This window comes from Eptatretus burgeri, chromosome 1, assembly GCF_056783735.1.
Source record: "Eptatretus burgeri isolate ZD-2024b chromosome 1, Ebu_testis_v1, whole genome shotgun sequence".
Taxonomy (NCBI): Eukaryota; Metazoa; Chordata; class Myxini; order Myxiniformes; family Myxinidae; genus Eptatretus; species Eptatretus burgeri.
Genome location: NC_140961.1, coordinates 47,641,515 through 47,668,987, shown reverse-complemented (window position 1 = coordinate 47,668,987; position 27,473 = coordinate 47,641,515). Strand labels below are relative to the sequence as shown.

Genomic DNA, 27,473 nt, shown 5'->3' with positions numbered 1-27,473 from the left:
GTTTTGAAGGCCTGGAGGGAAGAATGGGATTGAACAGAGTGAGGGAATTCATTCCAAAGACGGAAAAAAAGGAATGAAAGAATGAAGGTGAAAAGTGATTCGTGATTTTGATCGTTTTACCAGAAGGGGGTTTAGTTGTTGGTGGACCTTGAGCACCCTGTGGAAATCTGGTGGGGACATGTTTCTGTACTTACTTCTACAACATCCCAGATAAGACCTCTGAAACCTCACCATGCTCATACTATGTGCAAGGCAACCCCTGGGCCCTGGCCCTGTTCCATGAAACTTTGCCCGTCCATGTCACAAAAGGTTGTGAAGCACACAGCAAGTCACAACTGATTGCTTAAGGATGCATATCAGAATGTCTGCACAGAACCCTCAATTGACCCTTCAGTTTTTCGAAACCATGCTTTGTGATTAAACCCCGAATCCATCTAAATTATTGGTAAGAGCTTGATTTTCCTCACTTGTTAAGTCTGGTCCAGGAAATCCTTTGAGTGTTGGGTCTGCTGGACCCATAGACAGTAGAAATAGGAACATTTACTCCTGAAATACCAGATGCAGCTTTAAGGGTGGCACTCAGGGATATTTATAGAGACATGATATTTATCGCCTCATGGTTTCACTCTATCTGGAGCATCTAACAATTCGTTCACAATAAGGCATTTGTTATCAACCATAATATTTAGGGTAATCGAGGGCCAGTGCTTAAAATGTAAGTATTCCTATAGTATTTATGAAGTGGAGCAAGGATAGGTGCATTTCTTTGATGATCTGCAGGAGGTGGTATGCTTCACAATTTTTCATTTGCTATCTGTCAAGTCAAGCTTCATTTGCTGATGGAAGGAAGGAAGGAAGGAAGGAAGGAATATATTTTGATTCTGATGTACCATATTCTTTTATAAGCAGTTTATTTCACAAGGTTTATTCTGAGTGGTTTGCCACTGCCTTCCAAGTAGTGATGATGGCAGGAATTTGTAATACATTCAGGGTACTGGCGATATCTCGCCTACCATTCGCGAAGGACATCGTGGGATCTTCAATGTCCACAAACTAATGCCTACAGATGGGAAGCCTGTTTTTCGTCCATCCGAGAGACAGCACATACATTGATGAATCACCCTGCCTGTGAAACACCAGGATGACAGTTTATAGCAGAGTCAGAAAGATGTATGTATGTATGTATGTATTTATATATGTATATATATATATATATATATATATATATATATATATATATATATATATATATATATAATCACGTATGTACTTCATCGATGCACAGATACGAGTGCACCAGCCACCCAGAGGGTAGAACGGTGGAAAAGATTTATGGACAATAATATGACCTGTCTATTGATTAACAGGTGAAACCAATGCATGACACGAGAGAGAGGGATATTTTTATTCAAATAATAACCTTCAAACTTATTAGCTACTGTCTACCTTTGAAACATTGATACTGTTTAAAAGCATCTCACAAAATAATGATTTTCCCCAAAAACCCCAAAGTAAAAGAGACACGTATGAATTTTATAATTTGGAGAGTTTTAAAATCAATGTCAGAGGTTTCAATGTAGCTTTGAATTAACTCATGACTTTTGAGTTGGCAACTTATCTCAAGTACTCAGTTCTTAAAATAAAACTCCAGCAGGATAGAAAATTGTATGGAGAGGTCTTTTGTTGACACGTTTGAAGCAGCCTTGCCCAGTTGAGTCCCCTGTAATCCGAGTCCCCTGCTCGCCGTGAAGGACCGCATTGTTGAAGAGTGAGGGAAGAGCGAGTGGATGAAGATTCAATTTGCCATTTTTATGCGACCAGAGTGGAGATGACTACTTGCATGTCATCTCCGAGACACCAGCAAGGCAAGAGATGCGTCGAGTACCAGCCAGTAGGTAAGATCAACCAGCTTATCACAGGATGAAGCTGGTTCTTTAGTCAAAGCTGTGGAGTTGCAGAACAAGTCTCAGTTCGCATGCAGCACTCATAATGCCCTCGTTACTGAATGCCATTTTTAAAATGCAATCTGCCTCAGCACATAGCCATCCCTCGTCCTGCTTCACATCATCTCTCCCTCCTGAAACAGCAACATGCTTTCGTGTCAATATGTCTCACACTTCCAAGGTCACTCAGAGGCTGATATGGTGTCAGGGTGTCTGCACTCCCTTTTCTCTGCTGAGGAGTTTGTATTTGTCTAATTCAGCATGTCCCATAATAATTCTTTCCCCCAGTCCATTTATCTTCCATGTGGGAGTATAGTTCTCATGTCATTCGAACACCTTTGTCTAAACATGGCTTTGTCCAAAGTAATTTGTCAAGCCACTTGGACATGAGCCCCTTCTTTTTCCTTCCTTCTTTTTCTTATCGGCAACCTTCTTTTTTTTACCTTCTTTTTCTTATCGGCAACCCCGACATTCCTTTCCTCTGCCCAATCCTACACTACACGAGTAGGTCCAAGGCTGCCTGGACACAGCACATACTTATTTTATTTCAGTTACCTTTACCACAGTAATCTACTTCAACAACACTTCCAATTAAATGGTATCTACGGCTCAAATATATTTTGATCCGTAGCACTCGACCCCTTCTGAAAAAGAAAGTTTAACCAAAGCAAGAAATTTCTTACCTTTTACATAAAGTCCAAACAACAACAACAAAAATATATAATTCCACAACTATGAGTAGCATTTAGAAATGCAATTTTTATTCCTCATTTGATGAAGACAAGTAAGCCTGGTGTTGGCGTAGTGGTTAGGGTAGCGGCTTGGGATCCAAAAGGTCCTGAGTTCAAGCCCCGTTGGCCGCTTGAATTAATACACACCAGGAGGTTGACTCGGCCTGTCATCCTTCCGAGGTCGGCGAAGTGAGTACCAGTGTACTGGGCCGGTGTATACCCCGGTTAAAATAGGTGTACCATATCCCTGTGTCGTAAGAGGCGGCCAGGGTTGCGTCAGGAAGGGCATCCGGCGTAAAACCTGTGTCAAATCATGATGCGGATCATAACGGATGATCCGCTGTGGCGACCCCGAATGGGACCAGCCGAAAGAAGAAGAAGAAGATTTGATGAGGACAAGTTAAAAGATTGTGATTTGTGAAAACAATTACTGGAAAAGTAGTTATACTCAGGTATATCTCAAACTGTTGCAAAGCTAGCAAAAGAGCAAGGGTCTCCTTTTCTATTGTCGAATAGTTATTCTGGTGTTTGCGTTTTTGAGCAAGAGCACACGGGGTGGTCAATGCCTGTATTATCTTATTGCACTAGAAGAGCTCCAGCTCCCACATCACTCACATCTACAGACAATTTTTAAAAAAAATTGAAAATTTGGTGCAGCAAGAACTGGAGAACTCATAAGTATGGCTTTCATTTTGCTCAATGCAGTCTGACATTTGTCATCCCATACAAATTTTGCTTTTTTTACTGACAAAGTTAGTCAAAGGAGCCACAATGTCAGAGAAATTTTTACAAAATCTCTGATACCATCAAGCCGTACCCAGAATTCTCAAAAGTTATTTTTTACCTTTAGGTGCTATTGTTGCGGAAATGGGCCCTTAGTGGGTTATTAAATATAGGATTAGCCCAGATCCCCCCTTAAATGCATGTTTAGCCAGGTTGTTTGGTAATCGGACGTTACATGTGTGTCGGGAGGTGTAGCAGGCTGTCCAGTATTCATACAGTGGTGGTGTACCGAGGGGCGCCGTTCTTCTTCCTTCCCCCCTCCGAACCAGCCACCGCCCAGTGCTCTAACAGTCAATCAATGAGACGTGTCAGAAACCCATTGGCGGAGAGCAGCTGCAAACTCGAAGGATGGACCAATCACGTATCCCCGGAGGCAGTCCAGAAGAGCGAGCCCCAAGAAGGCAAGGGAGAAACTGCTAGTGTCGAGTCTACAATCTGCTGTATGAGTAGTGATTTGGTTGGGTCTGGATCTGCTTTGTGAGAAAGGCCCGCCGGTTTGTCTGCGATCTGCTTCGTGAAAAAGGCCAGCCCCGAAAAGCAAAAGAAGGGACTGCAGTGTCGGTCGGCGATCTGCTTCGAGAGGAACTGCTTTGTCAGTTGGCGATCTGCTTTGTGAGGAGTGGTTTGGTCGGTCGGGGATCTGCTTTGTGGGGAATGGTTTGGCCGGCTGTTCCTCCTCGGTTATGGATCCAGCCTGAGGTCATCCACAGGTTCATCCTGAGTCCAGTCACGGAGCTTCTGACTGTCCTTACTCACTGCACGGCTCGACACGTCTTGTGATCCCATCGATCTGCCTGCGGAGCCCAACACCCCGATTTGGCCTAGTCTGGTGAACAGGCCAGGCCTGGATTTGTATACTGGACCTTGTGAGAAACCAGCTGGAACACACCATAGATCTTTCGCTCTTGTGTTGTCGACCTTTCGGGGGCTGAAGGTGCCGAGGCTGATGCGTGAGCGGGGTGACAAAAGGAGGCCATCACTGCCATCTTGCCACGCTGCATGCTCGAGCTTGGGTGCTCAAATCCGTTGACATCGGCTTGTCACGAGCCGCATTCGTGCCTTCAACACTTTTCCTCTCGTCCATGAGGCATCACCAAGTACTCCGTGTCTTGTCTGCATGTCGTCCAGGCCTATGGTTTATCTCGCTGGGGTTCCCTTCGAAACCCGTATTCGTAGCTCCCTAGTTAAGAGCGGGTTATAGATTAATTATAACGTTCGTGAATGCTTTGCTTGTGTCGTCTTCCCCGATGTGTCCCCAATAAATCTGGCTGAGTTATACGAAAGTTGCCGCCTTGAATTTATTCGTGCCGCGCCGAGGAACAATCCGCTCGATTTGTATATAAAACCAAAACGGGCTACGGACTGTGGCAAACTCCGCTCGGTCTCTGACAAACCCAGTCTGTAGCCAGGGTCTATATCCCCAACTGGTACGGCCCAGGTGTACTTTGGTATCATGCTCTGAGGCACGTGACCCGAGACCTGCGCCGAACTAGCCGGCGTTATAACCCCTGAGATGGCGGTGCTGTTAAGTGCCGCCGAATCTTCAACACTATAACCTGTGATCTAAGTGTAATATAATATAACCTGTGTTAGTCAGCCTCGGGCAGGCGTTGTCCCAAATGTGGTCCAACTTCACTTCATCACACATCTCATTTTGCTGCTGTGCATATACTACAAGTAAAGCAGGTGAGGCTGAAATCTCACTTTCTGGTTGCTCTGTCGTGATTTTTTTTTTTTTTTTGGTCATATTTATGTGACAGTCGTCTCTGCTTGCGTCTCCCTCGAGTTTGAACAACATAATCAAACTCACTGACTTTTCTTTCAATACAATGACGTAAGCTCCAAAATACCAAGCCTGTAATGGTTGACCTGGAATTGGAAGCAATTACCAAAACCTTATAATCAGGACTGAATTCCCTGTCCTGAGAATGTCTGTCATGCCTTGCTTTCATTACCTTTGCCACCGAAGGTGAGGGAGGTTGTTTTCATCCCTTTCTCTCCATTTGTTAATTGTACAATCAAAGATTTTTCAAGTGTCTTGGTCAATCAATTTTGTTGATCTGTCTGTTTGTCGCCTACAGGTCACAATTTTAAACCAATCGTCACGAAACTTCACCACATGGTAGAGTTTGTCTTAAGGAAGAAGCCTATTGTTTTTGAGGTCAAAAGGTCAACATAGGCTAAAAGTCAACAACATAGGTGAGATTTCTAAAATCCTCAATTTTCATCCAATTGACTTGAAATTTGAAGAGGACTTATATTTCAGATCAATGAATTCAATTAGCCAATTATTTTTGAGGTCAGCATAGACCAAAAGGTCATCGGCCAAAGGTCAACAACTTATGTGAGATTTCTAAAATCCTCAATTTTCATCCGATTGACTTGAAATTTGAAAAAGGATTTTTATTTTAGGTCACTGAATTCAACTAGCTAAGTATTTTATTTTTAGGAGAGCAGAGACCAAAAGGTCAACATAGGTCAAAGGTCAACAACTTAGGTGACGTTTCTAAAATCCTCAATTTTCATCCGATTGACTTAAAATTTGAAGAGGATAATATTTCACGTCACTGATTTCAACCACCAATTATTTTGGAGGTTCACATGAGCCAAAAGGTCAAAATAGGCCGAATTTCTAAACTTTTCAATTTTCATCCGATTGACTTGAAATTTGAAGAGGAATTGCATATTTGCTCATTGAATTCAACCACCAATTATTTTTGAAGTCAAATTTGTTTTATGGATTTTGCAAGTATCGTGCTCTGCATGACGTCGTCTTCTTGTTTGTCTGTTTGTTTGTGTACAGGATATCTAAAATAGTTGTGGACGGATCCAGATGAAATTTTTGGTGGACAGGTTGGGTGTGTGACAAGGGCGAACTGGTTCTATTTTGGTGAAGATCTGGATCCGGATCTGACAACTACAATTTTTTAAGTGATTCTTCACCATTGAGAGATAGGGCCAAAAATGATATTTGTAGCACGGTATGGCATGATATTTCAAAAATGTATTGGGCCCGATATGTTCTCGTGGATCAGACATTGCGTGGCGGAGGTATGTGCTCCACCGAGTGCTCTTCTCGTTTTGTCCTGTGATCCTTTTAAATTCTCTCTTGCTATTTCATGTGCCTTTGCCAACCTCTCTCTCAAATCAGAAACATAATCCAGCAAATGTAACTGTGACTTCTCATTATGTCACTGTTCCTTCAAAAGCTTCAATGATCCTCGCACAGTATGTCCAAACACTAGTTTTCCTGTTCCTAATCGTTAAAAATAAAAATTTATGTTTATTTTAATCTCTCACGTCACACCTCCTGTGACCACATTTCACTCTCCCTTCTTACTGTAACTTTCGTCAAACTACCGGCTTCCTTCTGCATTTGCCGATCCAAATTCACCAAACACCTTCAATCTTTCCTTTTCCTAATCTTATGTAATCTTTATCAAAAAATATAACAAATGAAAACGGTCTCTTAAAATGTTACAACTTCCTCAATCACACGTGTGGTTCTCGGTGTTGTATCATAATTCGCGACTTTTCTTCTTCTTCTTCTTCTTCTTCTTCTTCTTCTTCTTCTTCTTCTTCTTCTTCTTCTTCTTCTTCTTCTTCTCCTTCTTCTCCTTCTTCTCCTTCTTCTCCTTCTTCTCCTCCTTCTTCTTCTTCTCCTTCTTCTCCTTCTTCTCCTTCTTCTCCTTCTTCTTCTTCTCCCTCTTCTTCTTCTCCCTCTTCTTCTTCTTCTCCTCTTCTTCTTCTCCCTTCTTCTTCTTCTTCTCCCTCTTCTTCTTCTCCCTCTTCTTCTTCTCCCTCTTCTTCTTCTCCCTCTTCTTCTTCTTCTTCTTCTTCTCCCTCTTCTTCTTCTCCCTCTTCTTCTTCTTCCTCTTCTTCTCCCTCTTCTTCTTCTTCTTCTTCTTCTTCTTCTCCCTCTTCTTCTTCTTCTTCTCCCTCTTCTTCTTCTTCTCCCTCTTCTTCTTCTCCCTCTTCTTCTTCTCCCTCTTCTCCCTCTTCTTCCTCTTCTTCTTCTCCCTCTTCTTCTTCTCCCTCTTCTTCTTCTCCCTCTTCTTCTTCTCCCTCTTCTTCTTCTCCCTCTTCTTCTTCTCCCTTCTTCTTCTTCTCCCTCTTCTTCTTCTCCCTCTTCTTCTTCTCCCTCTTCTTCTTCTCCCTCTTCTTCTTCTTCCTCTTCTTCTTCTTCTCCCTCTTCTTCTCCCTCTTCTTCCTCCTCTTCTCCCTCTACTTCTTCTCTCTTCTTCTTCTCCCTCTCTTCCTCTTCTTCCTCTCCCTCTTCTTCTTCTCAGCTCCCTCTTCTTCTCAGCTCCCTCTTCTTCTTCTTCTACTTCTTCTTCTACTTCTTCTTCTTTTTCTTCTTCTTCTACTTCTTCTTCTTCTTCTTCTTCTTCTACTTCTTCTCCTCTTCTTCTCCCTCTTCTTCTTCTCCCTCTTCTTCTTCTTCTTCTCCCTCTTCCTCTTCTTCTCCCTCTTCTTCTCCCTCTTCTTCTTCTCCCTCTTCTTCTTCTCCCTCTTCTTCTTCTCCCTCTTCTTCTTCTCCCTCTTCTTCTTCTCCCTCTTCAAAAGACTTTTTTCAATTCGACATTTCCTTCATCCCTTGTCTATAAAGTCCAACTGTCACAACGTTTCTATTCTCCATTATCTTAATTCTCCATTATTGCATCCCTCACGTAATGTCTTTAATCACATCTCTGACTTTAAAAAATGTTTAACTCCCAGTTTTCAATGCATGTTTGTGTTCCATCAATTGTCCTTTTTAGGTCATCTCTACCGAGATGACCTAATAATGCCAGACCGAATGTCCGTCTGTCCGTACGTCCGTCAACAATTTTTCTTTCTGATCTTGATGAAACTTAGTATGTGGGTCGAGGTCGATGAGTGTTGCACAAAGATATAACTTTTGTCTGGGTTCAAGGTCAGGGACGAGGTCATGTAAGTTATAAAAATCGCCATTTTCAAAACCCATGTAGTCTGCCATTCTACAAGATATTCGGCAACTGTTTATTGATTATGATAGTAAAAAATATTATCTTGTATCTAACCAGACAGATTTTTGAATTTCCTTCCCGTTTGATCGTCACGTGATCTGGAAGATGGCCAAAAACGCCGATGCGATTCGCAAAGAAGGAAGGAAGGAGAAATGAAATATAAATATAAAACACATTTTTAGCCTTTTTAGGTCATCTCTTCGAGCATGACCTAATAATATTGGTGTTGAGAAGAGAGGTGACGATCCGTCCGTCCGTCTGTTCACAATGAAGTTGAAGCGGAAGATCTGGTCATTAGTGATCCTGATAGAGGTCGATGAGACGTACACGATGGTATGAATTTCAAGGTCACCGAAGATCAAGGTCACGAGGCCTTTGAAGTTGCGAAAATGACGATTTTCAAAATCTATCTCCTCTGCCATTTCTCAAGCAATCTTGAATTTGATTGTAGCATATGAATCTATGGGACAATATCTAAATTTTGTCAGGCCGGATTTTCGATATTTGCTTTCGTTTTCGCGTCACGTGACTTCAAAGTTTGCAAAAACTGCCCTACCTTCAGGAGGCTATATATTTTCTCGCAGAGATGACCGTCACTCCTGCACGGGGATAATTTTTATATATTTATACATTTTTCGCCGAAGGTGAAAAAGTTTCAGAACCCGAAATGTAAACGTCGGCATTTATTTTCAAAATATAATTTCATGCGCGCGCCAAATTGACGAGTCATCTTTAAGCAAACTGCGCAGTTCGAACTGGGCAGTAGTCTTCGGTCATTACTGAACATTGAGAACTTGTGGTATTATAGAGATGACCGTCACCCCCACACGGGGGTAATTTCTTTTTTCCAACTTCAGTGCCAATTTACCCCTCCTACTTAAATCTACCTCCTACTAACCCCTCACCTGTTATCCCCTCTCCTTACCCCTCCCGTCTTGTCCCTCATCCTACCTCCACTTTTGGCTCCTCTTCACTCTCTTCTGTTTCAGTATCAGCTCTTCCTCTGTTGTCCCAGTGTGTGGTGTTCTAACATCTGCGGGCTCCATTCTAACCGAACAGATATCTCACACTCTCAATCATTACACTCATCACCACAAACATGCTCTTTCCTTCCTCTCTCCTCTCAGCAGAGCTCCCCCTCTTCCCAACCCCTCAAATCTTGTACCTACCACTGCCTGCTCCCTTCTTCACCATATTCTACAAAGTCTCATCCTTCCCCTCTCCCATCACCCAACTGCACCTTGGCCATGCCTGCTCTCATCGTCTCCCTTCCCTCTCAAAGCAACCTTCACACTCTTCCCCCTCCCAGCTTCACCTCTCACCTTTCTCATAAACTCTCCCTCACCCTTCGCCCCCAACTCTCCCCTCTCACCCTTCTCCCTCCAATTTTCCCCCTCACTCCCCCTTCCCAAAGTTGCCCCCCCCACCTCACATCGACAAAGCTGCCACCTTCCCCCACCTTCTCTCTTCAATCTCATCACTCCACATCATCCAATCTTCAACTGTCCTCTACCCCTCTCTTATTACTCCCCACTGTACCTCAACCCATCACCACCAAGCCATTTCTCCTCCTCATCCGGTCCTCTCCCCAAGCTCTTCTGCAATCCCCCACACTCTTTCAACAACTCTCCTTACCTCCCTCATCCTACCCTCCACCTCCCTCCCCTCCCCTGCACCCAAAACCTCCTCCCCTCCCTCTTCCTTAACAGTGTGGACCTCAAACATCCATGGCCTTCGCTCAAACCCAACAGATCTTTCCATACATGTTGCCACTGACAAACCAGACAAAATCTGCTTAACAGAAACTTTCCTCCTTCAAGACGAATCTGACTCCCTAGTATCTCTCCCTTTGTTACTCCCTCCTCCGGTATGACAGACCTGAGCCTCGTCCTGGTGGAGGAGTTGCTCTCTTTATCAAAGACTCGATTCCTCGCTCTCCATGCACTGCCCTCACTCCGCCACACCCTCGTGAATACCTCTGGTGGAAGGTACAGTGGGAGTGGAGGGGAAGCCGTAGCCAAACAGTGATAACTCCATTTACATCTTGTTGTCCGAAAATACGGAACAACTTCTGTCCTCTCATCCCAACTCTCTCTTCCTCATATGTGGTGACTTAAATTGTCATCATGCCAGTTGGCTGGATGTGGGTACCTCTCTCACCTGCCATGGCACTTCAGCAAAAGACTTCTGTGACTCATTGGGACTGACTCAATCTGTCAATTTCCCAACCGGTTCTCAACCAACGGTACTCCATCTCTTCTGGGTCTGATTTTGACCAATTTCCCTGGAAATATCTGTTCTTCCTCCACTCCAATCGGTTCATCTGACCACGTGCTTGTCAAAGTAGACATCTCTGGCTGTTATTAGAGAACCACCTCAGCGCCGTTGAGTCTGGCATTTCACTCAGGCCGACTGGCAGGGTCTCCAAGCAGCCATGAAACTTCTAGACTGGTCTCCCATTTCTACTTCCTCCGACATCAACTCATCCTGGAAATTCTTTCAAAGAAACTTGCTCTCCCTCATACACAGATTTATCCCATTTTGTCTTCAGTTGGCCTACCCTTCCTCCCACCCTTGGTGCACTGAAGCTTGTGGCTTCTTTTTGACTTACTTGGAAAGCTCTTTGGTCTTCTGAAAGAGGATGGTATATCGCTGTACACGACAATCTCAGGCATGGTATATTCGACATTTGTACCCATGAATGCAGTTGATAATTATGTTTGCAGTGACTACGCAACATGACTGCAGCACCCTCTCAAACAAATCACCTTCTGCAGTGACCCCTCCAAAAAGAGGTTCCATTTTGGCAACAGCAAAAGGCATAAAGCACAGCATGGAGCAGTGCTTCAGTAGAATACGTCGAGATATAGAGACCAATTGAAGAATATGGAATAATTAATTGATTGAAATTTCGAACGACTGAATCATAAAATCATAAGCATGTATTGCATAGGAAGTCCAAGTGGACAATATCATTATGTATGGGGGCGGTTTAAGTATGATGTCGAATTTTTTGTTACAGAACAAATATAAAAACAATAGTTCAATGCTGTCATGAGTCTTGAGGGTATGAGGAGAGAATTGGGTGATGTAGATTGGGAGAAGCTAACAATAGGACAATCAGCATCAGAAAAATGGGAAACCTTCAAGGAGCAAATGTGTAGAGTGCTGAGTAAGTACATTCCAATGAGGTGTAAAACTAGAAGCAGAAAGAGGCCAGGGTGGTTGAGTAGTGAGATAAGGAATGGTATTAAGGAGAAGCAGAAGGCATTTATGAGGTACTAGCAAATACAACCCGTCGCTTCGCTGATGGGGTTGTGAAGGGGAGGGGGTTAGAGAGAGAGAGAGGGGGGAGGGGAGGAAGAGAGGACGGAGGGAAGGGAGAGGAGATAGGGGAAGCGAGGAGTTTCCTGGGTAACCTCGTTTCTTGGGAAGCGAGGAAGGGGAGAAGAGCGAGGAAGGTGGGTGGAGGTGAAGAAAGCAAGGCCCATGAAACATTGCTATACACTGCAGGAGGGCGAGAAAGAGAGAGAGAGTGACAGAGGTGTGGGAGGAGTGCTGCATTTTATTCAGAGGGGGAGTGAGGAGGGGACAGACAGAGTGGAAGGGTGGTAGGAAAAAAAAAAAGAGAGGTGAGGGGTGGAGGTGGCATGAGCAAAGAGAGTGATATGTTATGCTTAATGACTGAACACAAATAAAAAAGAATCTAATGTCAGAACAGCTTTACACACAACGACACAACACAGTTTGTAATGTTAACCACAGGCACATCTGCAAAAACTTTGATATCCCAGTTCCAGAAAATTTGTGGGAACATTAACCAAAAGCATGGACTGAAAACATGGAAGTACCACTCACATACGACCTAATGATCTCATCGAGTGTGAACATCGAAAATAAAGCATTGCGACCCCTTACCGAAATAAAGGTAGATACTTTGAGTCCACCCTGAGAGAACTCCATTCCACATTCTGAAACCCGCACATGTAGATACCAATCAACGACACGCACACGGAGGTGGATACTTTGAGACATGGTACGTCTGTGTTTCACCTCCTGAAACCCACAGATATGTGTAGATAGCAGGCAACAGCAACTTGCATGTACACACACACACACACACACACACACACACACACACACACACACACACACACACACACACACTTTGACCTCGGAGGGCTGCATTTCACTTTTTGAAACCTGCATATGTAGATACCAATCGACGACACACACACACGGAGGTGGATACTTTGAGACGTGATAGGTCGATGTTTCACCTCCTGAAACCCACCCACATGTGGAGCTCGCAGACAACAGCAACTTGCATGTACACACACACACACACGCGTGCACATACACAAACACACACTTGGATACTTTGAGATCTTGGAGGGCTCCATTCTACTTTCTGAAACCCCAATATGGAGATAACAACCAACAACAACAACACACACACACGGATACTTTGAGACCTTGGAGGGCTCCATTCTACTTTCTGAAACCCCTATATGGAGATAATAACCAACAATACACACACACACACACACACACACACACTCAGATGGGGTTGGATACTTTCAGACCTTTGAGGGCTCCATTCCACTTTCTGAAACCTGTATATGAAGATAATAACCAACACACACACACACTCAGACGGGGTTGGATACTTTCAGACCTGGGATGGCTCCATTCCACTTTCTGAAACCTGTATATGGAGATAACAACCAACAAAACACACACACACACACATACACACACACACACACACACACACACACACACACACACACACACACACACACACACACACACACACACACATACACACACAGACGGGGTTGGATACGTTGAGACCTGGGAGGTGCTGCATCCCACTTTCTGAAACCTGTATATGGAGATAACAACCAATAGCCAATAACACACACCGGCGCCAAATGCCATTGTGGTGATACAGTTTATGTACATACACACATTTTCAAATTTACACAGGCATCAAGTAAATAAAAACGACAAACAAAAGATTTACCTTGTAACAGGGTTCTTTGAAAGAGGATTTATAGTGGGTAATTCGAGAAATTACATTTTAAAATGTCCCAAGCCACAGAACACAAAATGTCCATCTATACTTTATGCCATCACAGTGAGAACAAACATGGCGAACACCTGGTCGGGAGGAACTTATTGGTTTTTAGCTTGCCTGTTCGAAGAACAGAGAGCTATAGCGATACCCCCGGCGTGAGCGTCAGCGTGAGTGTGAAAATGTTAGTTTTTGGTGCAAGTTATTTTTTCCTTTCTAATGTTTTTATCTACCACACTATTTTTTATATGCCATATTATATATATATATATATATATATATATATATATATATATATATATATATATATATATATATATATATATATATATATATATATATATATATGTATCGGGGCGTATTATGTGATACCGGTCGTCCGTCCGTCCGTTCCTCTCCGCACTCTAACTCCCAAAGTTTTCAACTTTCACGTTTCATATTTGGTACATGGGCACAGACTGTAGAGACGGTGTGTCGTGATACACGTTCGTCATCTAAAGTGATTGCCATGGCAACCAGGATGCTGTTTTCCATGTCGAAGCACAATTCTGTATATACCTTCTTGTTCGGGCATATATTGTGCTCACTTGCGCTCTTGTTACTGATTACAATATACAAATACATATATTGCTTAAAAATTATTTGGATCAGACTTCACTGCAATGCTTTATAAAAAATATTAATTATTAGACTAGTCTTTTAAAAACGATAAATGTAAAACAGGCGAGCATTGGGTGGCTTTGACACCAACTCTCTGGTTTAACATGTATCAATGTCACAGTGAGAGGTGGATTACAAATGGAGATCACACATAGTGATCCTTGCACATTTTCAGTGGATAAGACACCTCCGGAGGCACCCACCGCAAGGTTCCGCGGGACCCAACAAAGGCGGAAACGTACATCAAATCAATGTGAGATTGAAAACACGTGTACTATTTCCCGAATCAAACAACCAAGCAGCTTGTAGAGCGCTTGCCAAGTGGCCTAAGCATTGAAGCAAGCACTCCAACGAAACGGTCGATATGAAACGGCTCTCTTGGCATGCAATTTGCAATCACCTAACCGTCATATTAAACATACACTTGCCACAGACGCCTGAAATGTGACATATATCCGAATTCGACAAATGAACACTTTTCTCGGAGTCGGAATTGCTTGTAAGTTCCATTCTGGAGCTTAAATTTTGTAATTCCTTTTGGTTTAAGAGATACTCGTGGTGAATGCATATGCGGAAATGAAATAAAACAACGAACGCTGACGTCTCCGGGCATTTATAAGCATTGCAATGTTCCCAGCGATTTGTAGCTATGATGAACAGCTTGTTCCAAGTTGCAGCCTGTTCCAAGTCAAGGTATCGTTGAGCAGGTCAAAAAACATGGTGGCTTCAGACCCCAGTGAGGTTACCCAGGAAACGCCTTGAGACCCCAGACAGCAAGGTGGCCGAGGATCTCCTGATGAAGGATATAATTAAATAAGTCCGTTAATTATCTTCAAAAGGGGTGTTTTAATTAACTCAAAGACTCAATTTTCACTCTTGCACTTCCTTTGAGTTTTCTTAATGTGCATGTTTCAGGCTGCTGGGTTTTATAGTTTTGGAGTTATGGAGGACACATACACATTCCTTTTATTAGTGTAGATAAAATAACAAGACGAGTTAAATTTATATCACTTAATTGATATCGGAATAAACAGAGGCAAGCTAAGAAAATAACTCGGCAAGCCAAAAGAGAGTATGAGAAGGACGTGGCTAAGAATATTAAACATAATAGCAAGACTTTCTTTAAGTATATCATGGAAAAGAACAGGTTAGGTGAGGACCAGTGTGGGCCCATTGAGGAATAGCACCGGGAGAGTGGTTAGTGAGGAAAGTGAGATGGCAGGCTTATTAAACATGTATTTTGCTTCAACTTTCACACAAGAACAGTCAGGAGAATTGCCAATAGCTGAGAGTATCTATCGAGGAGGTGAGAAAGGGCTTTTACAGAAGATCCAGGTTGGAGTGGAGGAAGTAAAGGAACAGCTAAGTAATCTAAGAGTAGATAAGGCTGCGGGGCCAGATATATAATGTGCACCCGAGAGTATTGAAGGAAGTGGCTGAGCAGGTAAGCAAGATATTAATAGATATTTTCAATCGCTCACTGGAGTTAGGACAGGAACTGGAGGATTGGAGAGTCGCAAATGTAACAACATTATTTGAAAAAGGATCCAGAGAAGAATTGGGAAACAATTGACCTGTTAGTTTGACTTCCGTTGTTGGGAAGGTGTTGGAGACATTAATTAGGGGCAAGATGAGGAACCATTTAAATAAATATAACCTAATTATTAAAGGTAGTCAGCATGGGTTTTCCAAAGGTAGTTCCTGTCTAACAAATCTTTTAGAGTTCTATGAAGCAGTGTCTGATTGGGTGGATGAGGGAAAGGCAGTGGGCATAGTATATCTCGACTTTAAGAAGGCATTTGATAAGGTACCACACCAGAGGTTGTTAACCAAAGTGAGGGCTTGTGGAGTGGCTCATCAGGTGGTACTTGGATTACAAACTGGCTGAGTAATAGGAAGCAAAGGGTGGCTGTGAGTGGGAGGATGTCTTGCTGGGAGGTACCTCAAGGATCAGTACTCGGACCATTATGATTCAGTACATATATATATCAGCGATTTTGATAGTGGGGTGAAGAGTAGGCTTTCCAAATATGCAGATGACACAAATCTTAGAGGTAAGGTGGATAGCAGAGGGGGTGGTGATCAGATTCAGGAAAGTATTGATACTTGCATAGATTGGGCAAAAGATTGGCAGATGGAATTTAACCTGAGCAAGTGTAAGGTGTTTGGGATGGGAAATAACATTGAAAATAGAGATTACAGGATGCAAGGGGTAATTTTGGAGCGTGTCACACAGGAGAAGGATCTAGGGGTGGTAATAGATATGGGAGGTAAGCACTAAGCAGCTAGCACAATGGTAAAGTATCTGATCAATGGTATCTGATCAATATCACAATGGTAGCTATCGGTAAGCATATATGGTTTTAGGTTGTATTCGGAGTTGGATCCTTTATAAATCAAAAGAGGTGGTGTTAACATTCTATAGGAATTTAATGAAGCCACATCTAGAACATTGTGTGCAGTTTTGGTCAACAAAACTCTGGAAGAACATCCATTAGAATTTTGTCCGTAAATAAAAATATAAATGAATTAATAAAAATAAATAAATGAAAAAAATGCAGGTGAGCCACCCGAAACAATGGGGAAGCACGGTCCATTATTGCTTTCGATGTGTCAGCATACTCCGCCAGTACTTACATAAATTAATCATCAAGGGTATAATATAATAATGGGACATTACATTCCAGAGAAACAGCAATCCCTAAAATACCTTTTTAATAAAGTATAACAAAATTATAAAATTTTATCGGTACACACTGTAGAACATACTAGCCGTGCATATCCATCACTTCGCTGACCGGTTTATTCAAACAAGAGCATGTCACATTTCACAAACATATTGATGCCTGCAGTATCTGTAAGTCTCAATGAGGATTTAAAATGAAGTGAAACACGCTGAAAAATGAAAGATCTTTCATAGCAAACACGTAGTTGTTGTCATGACTGTGGTTGTTTTTGTTTGTGTGCTCCTTCCGCATCCATCATGCTTTATGCTAAGGGATTCCTGCTGTTGTGCCGTTGGAACCTCTTCAGGCTACATTAATGCTTCAAGTACTGCTTCGTCCTCTTCCCTCCAGAAAAAAAACAGGCTTTTTATGATTGAACAGACAAATATTTGTTTCTATAAATCAATTATTAGCTTTCCAACGATTCCATTTTTATAATTCTAAAACATCAGGAGCCCTTTTAAAATAAAGCGTGATGGACACACAGTGGCTATCCCTCGAGGTCTGAGGATGATGTCCATCCAACAGAAGTGGTGTTGCAGATGATGATGAAATGGATGATTATGTCATTTAAAAAGTTGTTGGGCAGCAGTCATAGATGAACCCCGCCGTTGGCGTGCTCGTAGATGACCGTTAAGACTGATGCGGGAGCCGCAGCCGTGCCCACAGTGTGTGCCATCGAATGATGTCGTCGTCATCGGGTGTAGTTGACGCTCCATCCGTTGCCTGTGTTTTTCCTCGTAATGCTGCGTTCTCTCACGTTCAGACTTCTTAACTCCATGGAAGCACATTGTCCTCCATATCCGGTATGGTCAGCAGTGATTTCTTCCAAGGTTTTTACACTTATTCTACACTTCTTAATATTGGTCTTCAAAACATCTTTGAATCGTTTCCTTTGTCCACCGGCTTTTCTCTGCTTCGGTAGCTGGGAGTATAGGGCACGTTTTGGCAGTGTCGTGTCTGGCATACGACACAAATGACCGGTCCATCACAGCTGGGCCTTTAATATTAAGGACTCCAAACTGTCACTATTAGCCAAGGAAAGAACAACTGTATTGGTAACATGGTCTTCTCATCGGATACGGAGAATGGAGCAGAGAAAGTGTTGATGAACACGCTCAAGTGACTTTATATGCTTTCGATAAGTAACCGAGGTCTCACAACCGTATAAAAGAGTTGAAATTATTACCGCTTTGTGAACTTGGAGTTTGGTTGTCGTTTTCAAGTCTTTATTATTGAAGACACACATATTCAAACAACCATAAGCTGCAAAGGTGGATTTTATATGAACCTGGATTTCTTCGTTAATGTTTACATTTCTTGAGAGAATACTACCGAGGTATGGAAAATGCTCAACCGATTCTAATGCCGTGCCATTTATTGTACACACACACACACACACACACACACACACACACACACACACACACACACACACACACACACACACACACACACACACACACACACACACACACACACACACACACACACTTCTTTTTATTAATAGAAGGTGATATTGATCTGTTCATTCTCATCGGTCCTTTTCTAAAATATACTGTGTATTTGTCTTTCGAAATTGCCCGCGATACACCATCAATCAGAAATCCCTCAAGTACGGAGTCCAGGTTCATTGTGGCAAACTCAATGGCAGAGGACAACAGTTAACAGACTGACTTTGGCTAAAAGCGGACATGGGGACATAATAAAGGAATGGGACAGTCACAGGATTGGAAAATAAGAAGAAAAGGAATAAATGTCATTCGCTTATTCACCATTTTGCATTAGGAAAAGCAATAAATGAGGCTCATGGTTTACTGATAACTTTGTTCTTTCTTCGGCAAAAGTGGTTGTAGTTCATCCGGTGTATTGTTCTTTGCTCCGTTCTTGTGAAACACCCGTTTCACGATGCCACAGACAGCCAGAGAGATGGCAGCGCCAATGATGAAGGAGCAGATGATCCACGGCCAGGCCTGTTGGGCAGAGCTGAGTAGTGAGGGAAAGAAAATATCCCAGAACACTGTGGGGTGAATGGAGGGAGCGCAAGAGAAAAAGTATGGCAGTGAGTATATCGTGAGCAAAATTGTGGTGGTGAGTGGTTGGCAAGATCATGGTGCAATCATCTTTAACCAAAACATTTGTTCATAAAAGCTGGCAATCCATGAAAGTTGCAAAAGGTGGAATTTACACATTTATCTGAAAATAACTCGATCTCTGAGCAAAGACGATATCCCATGAGCCCAGTTTGGCATCCTATCAATCGGTGTGATGGACAGGATCAAGTTGCGCTTTCTCAAACCAAACACTATCAGTACCGAACCACTGGATAGAAGTTGAGGGTTACAGAACCTGAGATCAAGGTTGTCAGGGATTGTTGGTGAGAACAATGGATGACAAATACTCTCTCTGTAGAGTGACAGACATATTTATAGTTTTGCTAAAATTGCATTAAATTTCAGGAGATGAAGCTCGAGTTTGCTCATGAGATGTAATAGGAGTTTTTTTTGTATTCAGTCAAGGCTCGTGGAAGAACTGGAACATAGAACGGATCAGGAAGAAACAGAACAAAAGGAACAGTAGATAGAGAGAGAGAGGGGGGGGATGCCAACAGCAGGGCCGAGGGACAAAATAGACGGACAACAAGGAATGCAAGTCGGATGAGGGATCGGAGAGAATGTACAGTGTGGATAAGATGGATACAGAAGCAAACTTTCAGGAGGGAAGAACTAGAAATTTGGGAGGAGGTCGGTTTGGGGGTGAGGGCAGTGGGTGGGAGGGCTAACAAGGATCAAAAAGATCATGGTTTTGGATGGGGGATGATCTGAGAGGGTGGTGCACAGCTGTCTTGTAGACCTGGAGGGAAGAATTAGATTGAAGAGGATGTGGAAGTTGGTTCCACAGGCAGGAAAAAAGAAGCAAATGATTGGAGATGAGCGGTGAGTCTGGATTTTAGGAATTTCAATAGAAGGGGGTTGCTGGTGGACTGTGTGCACTCTACAAAAACTGGGGAGGTGGGAAGCATGGAGAGGGCAGAAGATACAAGACCATAAAGGGGACAGTCAAAGACAGAGAGACCACCGACCTGACTGCAATGGCAAAGTGATAGGTCCAAAGACTCAGCTTCATCGTGGGAGATTCCAATAATCTTGAATGCCTGAGTTTCCACAGAGTCAAGCTGCGCAAAGTGTGAGGCAGGGGTGCCAGCCCACAGGGGAGAGCAATATTCCATCACGTTACAAATGAAGGCCTTGTAGGTGGGTAAGAGTTCAAGTATGCAAAGGAGGGAGTTCGCACGACAGAAGATGTTCAGTCAGTGACTGGATTTAGAAGCCAACTTAGATGTGTGGTTTGCCCAAGACAGACCATGGCTGATATTAAGGCCCAGAAGTTGACGGTGTACTTTTAGATTAACTAGACATCAAGGGTGCAGAAGTGGGGACAAGGGAAAAAGTGCCCCTCTGAAATTTTTGTGAGATGCCAAAATGGTTTCTACCTTCCACCCCTTCTCTCCCCCCCCCACCCCAACCACGTTACCAAACAGTGGTTATCTCCGCATGTATCAGGACGGTGGTTATGTCCGGACGGTGGTTATCTCCATAGTGTCTGGACAGTGGTTATTTCTGGCTTCACACATCTTTCCCCTCCTCCATGCTGCATATATGATGCTCATACAATGAGAAGTGCTCTGACTATGCTTTGATATCTCGAGCATTTAATCCAGTCTAGCTATCATCCTGCCTTGCTCTCCAAACCCTCTGCCTATGGCATCCAAGGCCAACTCCACTCTTGGGTTACTGACTTCCTCTATTCTCGTAGCCCATGTGTGGCTTTCAGTGGAATCCCTTCATCTCCTCTCCCTGCCAAGGCTGGGGTGCCCCAAGTCAATGTTCTCGGCCCCATCCTATTCCTAATCTTCATCGTTTTATTGATTTGCTGATGACTCTACCCTATGCCATGACATCCCTGATCCTTCAGATAGATAGGCAGCAACCTCTATTCCTCTCTTCAGACCTTCACAAATCACAAGCTTGTCAAACACTTGGAATATGTCTTCCAGTCCTGACAAATCTCACACTCTCACTATCTCTCTCCAAAAAGACTGTATGGCAAACCTTCCTATCTACTTTATTAATCATCCTCTTTAGTAAGTTCATTCATTCAAACTCCCGCGTCTCACTATCTGCCATGATCTTTCCTGGGAGAAAAAAAAACACTTTTCAAGTGGCCTCCAAAGCCAGGCACTGGTTGGCAACCTCTGTCATACAAAGTCCTTCCTTGGCACACCTGAACTCCTATTCACATACAAGACCTTCATCCGCAGCTTGATGGAGTACTTAGGTACACCAAGATTGAGGGGGGGGCAGGTGGGGTACGTCGAATACTCAGGGGCCCAGACCTCATAGGGGTCCTAAATTATTCCTTAAACTTTTTTTCATGTAATGAATGTTTGTGATGATAAAACAGAAGGAAACTTAATTTATATCTCCCTCCAAGCCACTCAGGATGATTCCCTGTCATGGGCAGTGACACCCTCCCTCATAAAATATATGCAGCAACAAGTTACATAATCACAATCACGGTAATGACGTAATGATGTAAATTAACACAGGAGTGTTGGCCACACCCCCATCCGGATGAAGTGAGTTAAATGAATTTCCCTTCAACACAGCTTGCATTTCTGATGACGAAAATATAGAAAGCTCCGTTTTGGTTGTTTAAAATTTTTTTGAAAGGGACTCGGATGAAAGGACCCTTTACACTTAGTAATTCCCCGGAACCCATTCTGGCTCTCAGCAGCCCTGGGAGTACTGCTCTCCCCTTTGGGCTGGCGCACCTGCCTCACGCCCAACACAACTTCATGTCATGGAAATCAAGGCCTTCAAGATTATTGGAAAGTCCTGCGAAAAAGTTGAGTGGATGGGCCAACAGTTTCCCATCACAGACAGGTCGGTGGTCTCTGTCTTCAACCGCTTCCTTTCTGGTCTTGCACCCTCTGGTCTTTCCCTTTTTGCTCTTCTCTCCCCCCCCCCCCAGTTTCTGCAGGGCACACACAGTACACTACCAACCCCCTTTTTGTGAAACCCCCTAAATCCAGAATCACTACTGACCCTTACGTGCTTGCTAATCTTTTTCTCTGCCTGTGGAACCAACTTCCACATTCTCTTAAATCTCATTCTTTCTCCCAAACTTTCACCACCATCTCAGATCAAGATCTTTTCTCAGCACATTAATCCCTGCTGCCCCACACCCAAACCCACCTCCTTCCAAATTTCCAGTTCTTAAGTGTTTGCTTCTCGATCCATCTTGTCTACCTCCTCTCCCATCCAAAACAATGACCTTTTCTACCTCCGTTAATCCCCACCGACCACACTCAAACATACCTCCTTCCAAATTTCCAGTTGTGAATGTTTGCTTCTCGATCCATCTTGTCCACCTCATGCATCTTCCCCTACCCCTTATCCCTCCCAATACCCATTATTTGTCTCCCTCTGTTTTATCCCTCAAGTCTGCTGTTGTTGGTGTTTCCCCCCTCTACACTGTTCCTTTTGTTCTGTTGCGTCCTGATCCATTCAGTGTTCTTGATCTTCCAGACGCCTTGACTTTGTCTATAAAACACAGGAGAAATTGAGCTTTTGCAATTACAATGTTGTGTGCAAGCAAACTTAATAGACATAGAGTCTGACATTGGTTGTCGCCGATGTCATAGCTGTATCCAAAAGTGTTTGCTGGAAGCATTCCCTCAGCTTGGCGCACGAGGGGAAAGAAAGGAACCATGAAATCCTCACGGTTGTGTCCCACCGTGGCACCCTGGCTGGGCAGGTCCATCTCATTGGCATTGTGAAGAAAGATCCACTCCTCAAATATGCTGCAGAACAACATGGCAGGTTAAAAATTACAGCAGGATCTTAACATTCACATACATATGATGTAAGTCGTAGATGTGGGAACCGGTGGGTGGGGAAGGCCCGGAGCCACTGCCCTCCCCCCCTCTTCCAAATAGTCAGCAGAGGGGCTATGTCCCTTCTTCCACAAAAGTTGCCTGCATGTGTATTATGCCTTGCATGTTCTCAGAGAGAGAATATTACACATGAAGAATGTCATTTATTTGTGCCCTTATCAGATAGCATGACCGACAAAGCATTTTTTTAGTCATAGTTTGAGTTTGTGCTCATCAGTGAGCAATGCTATGCTCTCTCCGTGTCCATCTCCGAGTGCACCAATTCTGGGTGCACCGAGTGTCGAGAGTACTGATACCGACCGGGGTACGTCGAATACCAGGTGTTAGCCGACCACGATGGGATGCTCACCGCTCCGACGTGGGCTTCTCGACGATACGCAGTTTTGACGCACAAACTGTACGTGCACTTCACCGCACTACCAGCCGGACTCAAAATGAACTAACAACAAATAAATACTTTTTGACGAGCTTTGAAGAACTTTCATTTGTATTTGAGAACAACGCTGTAGTTACAACAAAAGAGATGCATCTCCGCATGAGCATCAGATTCCATTCCACTTAACCATGTGACTAAATCTGACCAATCAGCAGTGGATTGCAGAGGGACCAGTCCATTATTATATAGACAGGTGTAAGATTGGTCAGTCTGGCATTTGACAAGTCAACACAGGTCTCCACATGTCACACCTGTGTTTATAATATAATGTGAACCATGGTGTCTTTCCGTGCGTTTGTACGTTCCGCTGTCTCCCATTTATGGAGGCTGTTTCCCGCCCTATGTTTGAAAGGCTCAGCACGCAGGCAAAACTCAATATTCAACTAGAAAATGAACATTATATTATGCCAAACGAGATACATTTTAAACGTATAGCTAAACATGGAATCAGTCTGTGGGCTGAAATGATCGAAACCTCGATGAAAAACGGTGCGCAGCTGATGATCCGGGCAGTTGGGAAATCAGTGAATTCCTTGTAAGTTAAGGTTATAACTTCAAATATAATAGCTTTTGTAAGTATTTACTAGTACATAATATATCTGTGTTTGTATGTATATGTATGTGTGTGTGTGCATGTATTGTTATATCCAGCTACCTTCTTGGGACTACGGTGCAGTAGTAATTGGTCTTTATTGTGATTTGTTTTACAGTGCATTTAAGATACCATTTGAGGATTATCACAAAGTTGAACAAACTATGTCAGCGTTGTTCATAACAGTACCGGTAGCCGATACTGAAAAGTTTTGAACAAAGGTTGTAAGGCAAGGTGATCATTTAATTAAAGAAAAACCTCCATTTAGCATTTTGACATAATGTCGTTTAATAATAAACTTCAAAAAGCTCTAAAATAAGTTTAAAATTAATACTCGGTTGACTCAATGAGGGGAGAGGGAGAGGGAGGAGGGAGAAAGAGAGTAGAGAGGGACAGAGAGAGGAGGAGAGGAGGGAAAAAGGAGGGTGAGAGAGAGAGAGGAAGGAGGGGGGCAGGGGGATAAGTTTCCTTCTGTCTCCATCCGGTCCACCCCACTCCTCCCCACATCCATTGTTTGTCTAAGTCTTCCTCTATTTTGTCCTTCAATGCCGTTGTTATCCCACCCACCCCCCCTCTCTCTCTCTACTGTTCTTTTTATCCTGATGCGTCCTGATCCATTCAGTGTTCGAACTCTTCCACGAGCCAATTGACTCTTTTTTACAAAAGAAAACGACCATAGGTTGGCAACTATTGTGCAGGCTTGACGGGCCAAATGGTCTCTTTCTGTGTTGAAGTTCCTTGGAAGGGAAGTCATGTATTATACCGTATAATGCATGATGAAACCAGTCCGGTAGCGAAGGTGGTGTGTAGCATTAGGATTTTCATGTGTGTACTATTTGTGAATGTCTTTACAGCTGTGGAGGAACTCTGGGAAGGGTTTGAAACAGCAAAGCACTTACCTTGGTGGCCTTTCTTAGTTGCTTTATGCAGTTTCTTCAGCGAGAAGAGCATGGGAGGTGTCACTTTATTTATATCATCCTAGCCGCTTAGGTTTAATTGATTAGGTGAGAGCTGATTGGTTATTCCCTCCATTCATAGGTGAGACATGTGAGTGGTCTTTTGAGTTTCATATGTATACGTACAAACACACATATATATGTGTGTGTGGTGGAAATGGCACCACCTTTAGTGGTAGCCAGTATTATAAATCATCTTCCTTTATCTTCTTCATCATGGAGTTGATAGTACTCCACATGTCGGGACGATAATGAAGAAAATGGCTTCCCATTCAAATGTGTACAAAATGATACACTTAAAAACTACGATAGAGAGAGTGAAGTCTAACAAAGATTGAACAAAGCATTTAGATAATATAATGTTACCGCCTATGTTCCACAGCACACTGCCCCCACCGAAGGTGGTGAGAGTGGCCACTGGCTAATGAAATGGGGAGGTGTTTGCAATGCTGACAGTGCACAGTTTGGCTCATTGTTTGAGTCTTTACCGACAACAGGGTCTTGCCCAACGGTCTCTGCCAGTGTGTAATGCCATTGACTTTGCTATGGAGTCAATCCGGTTGATTAAATTTTCTACCAAAAGTCAGGCTCTGTTTGAAACCATCAATAAGACCAATCCAGATATTAAGTGATGGATTAAAATGAAGTACAACGATGAGTTGACAGACCTGTCTGTGAAAGTGTGATGCACGATGAAGATTGGGTCATTGGCTGAGGAACCGACACTGGACATTGACCCGTTCATAAATATGTGGACAGCATTGTGCATGGTACTGAAGTTACTGGTGTGGCCATTTTGTGGATCCGCAAAACCTGTGCAAATAGAAAGTTTATTACTCTTCAAACCAATCTTTTTCACATTATAATGCTGTTTTATGTTTAAAGGTTGGCACAATAGATTAGAGATACATGCACTTATCTGGTCTTGGCTCAATTCTCAATCCAGCTATGAACTTTCACCCTGGTGAATTGCATCACAAAGTGTCCCACCCCTCGGGTAGTCGTTAAGCCAGGTGTGTTGGCTGCCATCATTGCTTGGAAGTGGGCAATTTCTGCCCAACACATTCACACCATTCGCCATTTTGTTTCCACTCAGCAAAGGTGAATGTATGTTCACCGGTATTGCGTGTGCTTCCTTTCAGTGACAAACGTGATGTCACTTCTGTGAACGTAAGGTCACTTCCTCCATGACAGAAAACACAAGAGCGAGAATTGCTTTGCAATACATGTCCCTCACCGACGTGATGTCCAAAAAGGGTGAAACTGTGAAAAAATTGACGAAATGACCTGAAACTCGAATTTGTTCTGGAACTTATCATCAAAAAGCCATGTACCAAGTTTCAGTTCAATATGTTAAGGGGTACAGGAAAACAGTCTGGATAACCACAGGTGGGACGAATGGATGGACAGAGAGCAAACCTATAGTACCCTCTAGTAAAACCAGTAGGGGACTAATAAATACAATCAGGTATGTTGATACATATCTATATATATATATATCTTCTTCCTCTTTCGGCTGCTCCCGTTAGGGGTCGCCACAGCGGATAATCCGTATGATCCGCATCGTGATTTGGCACATGTTTTACGCCGGATGCTCTTCCTGACGCAACCCTGGTCGCCTCTTACGACACAGGGATATGGTACACCTATTTTAACCAGGGTATACACCGGCCCAGTATACTGGTACTCATTTCGCCGACCTCGGAAGGATGACAGGCTGAGTCAACCCCCTGGTGTATTAATTCAGTGGCCCAAAGGGGCTTGAACTCAGGACCTCTTGGATCCCAAGCCACTGCCCTAACCACTGCGCCAACACCAGGCTTATATATATATATATATATATATATATATATATATATATATATATATATATATATATATATATATATATATATATATGTATATATATATATATATATATATATATATATATATATATATATATATATATATATATATATATATATATATATATATATATATATATATATATATATATATATATATATATATGTATGTATATATATATATATATATATATATGTATATATATATATATATATATATATATATATATATATATATATATATATATATATATATATATATATATATATATATATATATATATATATATATATATATATATATATATATATATATATATATATATATATATATATATATATATATATATATATATATATATATATATATATATATATATATATATATATATATATATATATATATATATATATATATATATATTGTTACGGAAATGGCACCTAATGGGACTACTAAGTATAGGATTAGCTCAGATCCCCCTTTAAATGCCTGTTTAGATAGGTTGTTTGGTATAAGGGATGATATGTGTGTGTCGAGAGGTGTAAAAGACTGTGTTTTTATGTTCATACGGTGGTGAAACGAGAGATGATTATTTTTCCTCTCCTGTACGAATGGAAGAGGTGTGGCCTGGACAGGAAGTGGTGCGAGGGGGCGGAGCTTTTTGGTGAGTGAGTCGCCGACAGAGGCGTGTGTCGAAGCAAACGAAAGGAAGAAAGGGAAGCATCAAGTGAGCTCTGAGTTTGGGGAACGGGAGTCGCCGAAAAAGGCATG

At 42.6% G+C, this 27,473-nt stretch overlaps 1 protein-coding gene across 1 annotated transcript in view; it reads right to left on the bottom strand.

Annotated features, from left to right (window-relative positions):
- Positions 1-16,695: 16,695 nt before the first annotated feature.
- TYR (tyrosinase) overlaps positions 16,696-27,473 on the bottom strand; it is a 31,549-nt gene continuing 20,771 nt past the window's right edge. Inside the window, exons 7-9 of the mRNA XM_085882897.1 lie at positions 25,523-25,667; positions 22,596-22,777; positions 16,696-18,931 (exon numbers count right to left, since the gene is read on the bottom strand). Of these exons, the coding sequence (XP_085739023.1) occupies positions 18,726-18,931; positions 22,596-22,777; positions 25,523-25,667 (533 nt within the window). The 3' untranslated portion in view covers positions 16,696-18,725. The remainder of the gene's footprint in view (positions 18,932-22,595; positions 22,778-25,522; positions 25,668-27,473) is intronic.